Source organism: Poecilia latipinna, unplaced genomic scaffold, assembly GCF_001443285.1.
Source record: "Poecilia latipinna isolate Pla-1442-1.1 unplaced genomic scaffold, P_latipinna-1.0 Scaffold860, whole genome shotgun sequence".
Taxonomy (NCBI): Eukaryota; Metazoa; Chordata; class Actinopteri; order Cyprinodontiformes; family Poeciliidae; genus Poecilia; species Poecilia latipinna.
This window is the reverse complement of record NW_015113476.1, coordinates 270,281-276,337: the sequence shown is the minus strand read 5'-3', so window position 1 is coordinate 276,337 and position 6,057 is coordinate 270,281. Positions and strand designations below refer to the sequence as shown.

General features: G+C 38.3%; 1 protein-coding gene across 3 annotated transcripts in view; it reads left to right on the top strand.

Moving 5' to 3' along the window:
• The window catches only part of LOC106956962 (neural cell adhesion molecule L1-like protein), a 53,204-nt gene that overhangs the window by 12,429 nt on the left and 34,718 nt on the right, over positions 1–6,057 (top strand). For 2 of the 3 annotated variants that reach the window (XM_015048103.1, XM_015048106.1), the window contains exons 2-3: positions 2,986–3,183; positions 5,011–5,028. In XM_015048103.1, the coding sequence (XP_014903589.1) occupies positions 3,078–3,183; positions 5,011–5,028 (124 nt within the window). In that variant the 5' untranslated portion in view covers positions 2,986–3,077. The remainder of the gene's footprint in view (positions 1–2,985; positions 3,184–5,010; positions 5,029–6,057) is intronic. The other variant, XM_015048104.1, reaches the window with a different exon arrangement.

Genomic DNA, 6,057 nt, shown 5'->3' with positions numbered 1-6,057 from the left:
TGTTTGGTGTTTTTTGTGTCATTCTGCAGCAATCTCACAGTGCCACCAATTGGCCCAGCATACCTGCTACAGCATTTTCTGTGGTGGATGAAAATTTTTTTCCTAGTTTGCAAAGATTGACGTCTCCATGTGGATGAGGCTCCAGGTGTGCAAACTTTACACACCTGGAAAGTTTGCACACTTTACACACTTTACAACTTTGCACTACTTTTTTCCAGTATAACACTTACAATCCCTATTAAATAAATAGAAAAAAAGGTCAAGGGGCAAGGAATCAGCAATTAGTATTTATATATAATTTATTGATATCATGAATCCTTTATTGACATCATGAATCATCATTAGAAATTGGGGAAAATTTTTGTAACAACGATAAATTCCAATTGATGTTTGAAAACTCCAAAACCTGGCAGTACTGACATAATTGTTACTTTTACTATTTTTTCCACAGGTTTTTGCATTTACTGTTTGGGTTAGTGATAAAAATCACTTTTTCATGTAATTGTTGTCCTGAAGAATTATATTCCAAATGGAAAGTTTTTCAAGAGCGTTATTTGTGTTGTGCCATGCAGTCACAGCCATATTGTTATGTAAAAAAGATGGCAAAGAAGCAATAAACATTTTCATACCTTAACTTTTGTCATAATATTATCATAAAATAATGTGAAAAATCTTATGTTCTTACCCACCACCCCTACTAAGAACATGTTTCCAAGACTACTCCAGTGTGTATGATGAACACTTTGGTCAAAGGCCTATTCAGAATCGCTGTAGCCATCAGCACCTACAACAACTCTATGAAAATTGTGGAAAATGAGTTACAACATTTAGCTTCACCCTGGGGGGAATAAAGTATTGAATTGAAACCTGAACACTGTTGTAGGCTGGTAGCTACAGGTCCCTGTTAGCTTAGGAAGGCTCTTGTTGGGTCACGGTTAATACTATTTAGTGTGGATGAGAAGTTCAGAGTGCATGTTCATATAAAAAGAGGCTCAAAGGAGCCAAATGAAGTGTGCTGTTCAGCAGTCGGTTATTCAATTCCAGCTCTTGACCAGGAGGTTGACCTCAGCGCTGCCTATTGATTCTACTGAGGCAGAGGCAAGATTAGACCAGAGCATCAAGAAGATTCCAGTCTCCTAATGTCTCTTAGTTGAATATCTCCACATAAGTGATTCATCATAGCACTCATGCACACCTTCTTTGAGATTATACTGATTTAAAGTTTAGAGTGGCCCTAAAAAGTCCAACCCAAACCGAACCAGTAGGCATTATGTCTGAGCCTGATCTGACCTGGCTAATTACCTTTAATCATAGTCCCGAGGCCAAAGTAAACCTAATATTATTTTAATTATGATTAAATTAAAATTTTTAGCTTTTGGTTAACCTCTTCCAACTCCTTTTAGTCATTTGTTGTAACCGCAGGGTGAGTCATGTGCAAATTTTCTGGGATGTGTGATGCAGTGCACTTGTTACAGTCTGATTAACTTCTACTTAGTTACTTTATTCCCTCAACAAGTTAAACTATCTACTCCTCTAGTTACACTATAATAAATAGATTAACACAACTGTATCGTACATTCTTCTTTGGTTTTCTCTGTGCTGTATGTAGGCTGGACAATAAACCAATAACAGTATTGTGATATATTTAAAATTTAATAATTTAACTGAACTCTGATTCAGAACCGCACAGCATTCTAGTGGATGTAGACAGAGAAAAGGCTTTAGCTGCTCAACCTCTCACAGCCAGCTAAGTAAAGGGAGTGACATCAACTAGCTCACTCACTCTTTGGTTACCTAGCAACAACCTATAGAGTAACTTGTGGGTATCTAGCAACAACCTGTTGAGTAATGTATGGTTACCTAGCAATAACTTGAGTAACTTGTGCAGCAGCAGGTTCAATCAATAATTATCAACATCAACTGATAGGAAATGTCCATCCGTACCATCCAGCTTATACTGTATGTACTTCAGGCTTATTAAATGTGTCACAGAAGATTGAGCCAATCCTGTCTTCAAAGAACTCTCACCTAAATTTCAGGTCAGGCTCAGGCCATAAATCTAAACTCTAATTGGACTCCCTATCTCAGCTGCAATAAGTGTAATTTTTGAACTTTTGCCATTTTAATTGCAGCCCGAAGCCCTTCTAATGGAATTCCAACATCTTCATGACATCATGTTTCTCTGTTCCCCTATAATCACTCTATCCTGTTTTTAGGATAAGCTAGCTATTGTGCTAATTACTCCACTGTAACCCGCTAAGCCAGGTCAGAGCTAATATAAGGAAGAGTAATGAAGGGACACTCCAGAGGTTTCCCAGAGAGATCATCATCCCCAGCGTTCCCATAGCTACCTTCCTGTCCTCCTCTGGTTCAGCAGCCTGGACCTCTCACACTTCTGCTCTGTTAGCTGCTGAATGAAGCGCTGCTGTGTTCTCCCTCTGTCTGACTCCAAACTTCACTTTGCTTTTTATGTCTCCCCTGAGGCAAGCCTGCAGAATCTGCAGTAATAGATAAAATTGTGGCCGCATTCTTGAAGTCATTCAGTCATCATTATCCAAAAACTCCATCTTCAGATGAAAACAACTCAACGATTAAATCAGCCAAGCTTTGATGTTAATGTGGCTTCAGTTTTTCCTCTCTTCGCAGCGAGGCTGAACATCTGCCATGTATTATTAATAAACCCACAAGCTCCTGGTGTTTTAATTTTTATTTCTTTTTATTCTTGCATTAGAAAAGTACTCTATGAAGCTTACCTCAGCAGACAACAAAATATCTAATGGGGGGGGAAAGGCATTTTTATAGAAAAGCAGAACTTGATTGAGTTCACAGTGTGGACGTGTGTCTGGGTGGAAAACGAAAACGTGTGACGCTGAGGAGAGAGCAGTTGTGTTCCCGATCAGGGAGGCGGGGGATTCGTTATGTGTGGGGTTTGCCGGAGCGTGGGTCAGATTCATGGGGGCTTCTCCATCTGTGTTGCCTTCACAGGTACGGCATCTTCAGCCCGTCCCAGAAATGAACTGAGCTCACAGAGGAGAGCGCTGGTTGGTCGGTGAAGTTCTGAAGCCTGCAGTGAAACCATGAGGTCACAACGAAGCTCTGGATTGGCTGGCAGGCTGACGCTGCTGGTGGTCACTTGCCTCCGTGCCTTTCACACAACCACAGCCATCGATATTCCTCTTGAGGGTGAGTTCAGATCAGACAGAAAAATATGGCTTAGTTTGTGATGGTTAATGTCATAAAAGGCATCCCTGTCATTTTAGGTTATATATTAATATGAGGGGTCGCTTAACAGGATATTTTCCATTTTTTTGATCGGCTTTGTTTTTAAACGACAGAAAAATTTGAAGCCCGTTGGTCATTTGAATGGTTATAATTCACACCCTTGACAAGTGCACATGGGTAAACATTATAGATTTTACGCAAAGAGTTAATGGCAGAGGCAATTAAAATCAATTAATAAAAAAAATCCTTTTTGAATATCATCTCATGGTCTCTGAACTAAATGTGTCTTTCTAACCGAGAGCTGACAGCGTGTTGAAGAGTTATGGACCGGACGCTTTGGCGCCTCTTGTTCAGAAGCGCATTACAAACCTTTGCTAGAAATGATGCATTTAATTCATGTCTCCAGTACATACAAACCAGAGAAAACTAAAGAGAATGCAATGTTATGTTAATCCATTTATAGTCTAAACAGAGGAGCCGGCAGTTTATCTTGAGAAAATGAATAAAGGTGCAGAAGTTAATTAGCATGTGCAGTGCGCTGCACAACTAATGCAGACTAAACTTAACTCACCCTGCGGTTTTAACATTATATTCTTATTTATATATAATGTGTGTGTATATGTAAAAATAGTCCGCCTATGTGTTATTCAGCTCTAAATTACTGGAAATTACTCAGCTATATACTGGATAAGTTTATAGCAGAGTTGTTGTTATACATTAATTAGGTTTATCCAAGTAAATTTATTAAGTTGTCATGCTAAACAAATTTTAGCATGACAAATTTTAAAAAAGTACGTTTGACAAACTTAATTCGATTATATGTGACAAATTAACAATTGTTTTTAAGTTGGAGCTCCATTATTTTATTTTTTTTCAGTGTACAAATAAATGCTGTTGCAGTTTTTAAACCCAAATGACTCTGCTCAAACTGTAGGTTCAACAAGTGTAGGCTGACTTTGAGTCAAATTATGTATGATTTCAACCAAAAAAGCAGCTTTTCATTTCATTTCCAACAGAAAAAAACAGACTTTTCATTTGAAAAGTTGTCAAACTATCAACTTGCATTACTCATCGTCCCTCTCCTTTTCTTTATTCTTTTCTTTTCTAATGCAATGCCTGGATTGTAAATTCCGAGCGTGAATAACATCCTTTATGGTCACCTGAGCACCACAGTGGTGACATTGTGATAGAAAACATTATAGAAACTCTGCCAGCTCAGCCTAACTCATTATGAGTGCAATAGATGATGGGAAATGAAGAAAATTTTTTTTTTAACTAGTCAGAATCACATATGAAGAGGATAAAGAAATGCTTTGGGACTGATTTTGCTTTCCATACAGAATTTAACCTCGGATGGGTTAAATAAAGAAGTATTTAGTAATAAATCACCCAACAGAGATCTGTTATGACTGTCATGCATCATGCGGACCGAACACATTCACAGACATTATCATGTTTGAATCAGGTTTTTGCTTCATTCTGTGTCGGATCTGCCTGTCTCTCCCTGTTCCCTTGGAAACGCATCTCAAACACGTCCTTGTAAATTATTCAAATATTTCCTCCTCCAGTCATGAAGCCTTGAGGAAAAAGAACAGTTCTAACAGGTTATCTAAAAAGGCTAATGCATTGTGGGATCACTGTCAGACAATCTCTCTTGATTGTTGTTCTTGTGTGTGTGCCTCAAGCCTTTCGTGTCGAGAGATTACTTATGACAGGCGGAGATTATTCCCAAACCGCTGACTGTTTTTGTTTTGTTTATTTCCCCCTTTGCTGCCATGGATTATGTAGTTTTGGGTCACGTAAACAGTAAGTTCACGCTGCATTACTGTTGTTGGTATTAAAGGGTTCTCGTTTTCCTTCTGCGGCATCTTTACTGACAGTCATGTTCTGAAAGTCATCAGCACCAGTCATTAATCCATAAAACGTTTTTGTCTCTTTAACCCTAATCTCAGTTTATGGGTAAATGTTTCATCAGATTGAGTTGAGCATGTTCCTTTGTTCCTTTCACCGCACCTCATGACACCAAATCACAGAATAAAACCAACAAATTGTGATGATTCTTTCAGTAAAATGTGGATTTTATTGCTTTTTCTTTTTTTTTTTTACATTTTGGGTACACCCATAAATCTGAGTAACATCCTCAAGCAGGCGTGACATATGTTTTAAATGTGTTGCAGGAAATGCACACAGAACACTGAAGTGGACACTAGTGCATCATACAATACACTATCAACTACTGGCCATCCACTGCAAGTGCAAGAAAAAATTTTTTAAATCCAAAACAGGCAAAAAAGCATGCAGACCAACTCAGGGATATCCAGTCCCTCTGTCTAAAGCAGTGCTTCCCAATCCTGGTCCTAAAGGCACACTGACTTGCATGTTTCAGATGTTCCCCTGCTTCAGCACACATAATTTCAATTGATGGCTAATTAACAGGGTCTTGCTGAATTGCAATCATCTGAATGGGGTGTGTTGAAGCAAGGGCATATCTAAAACATGCAGGCGGGGGACCAGGGCCTTGAGGACCAGGGTTGGGAAACACTGGTCTACAGTACAGGACTTCTGCTGATTAAAAAATATTGTGAAATCAAATAAGAAAATAAAAACACTTTTGAAAAAAATCCTAACATAAAGGATCATAAGTCATGCATCAAGAGTTAATTAATTTTAAGTGCAAACAACACCTTGCACATTTACTTTTCGTCCTGGTAAATATGTGAAAAAAGCCTGTAAATGAATGTGTATATTGTAATATGTATATAGAGCAAAATCTGTCTTTGAAAAAGTAGAAAAATCCAATCGATCATTTATTCACTGCTGTTGTTGCGCAACAAC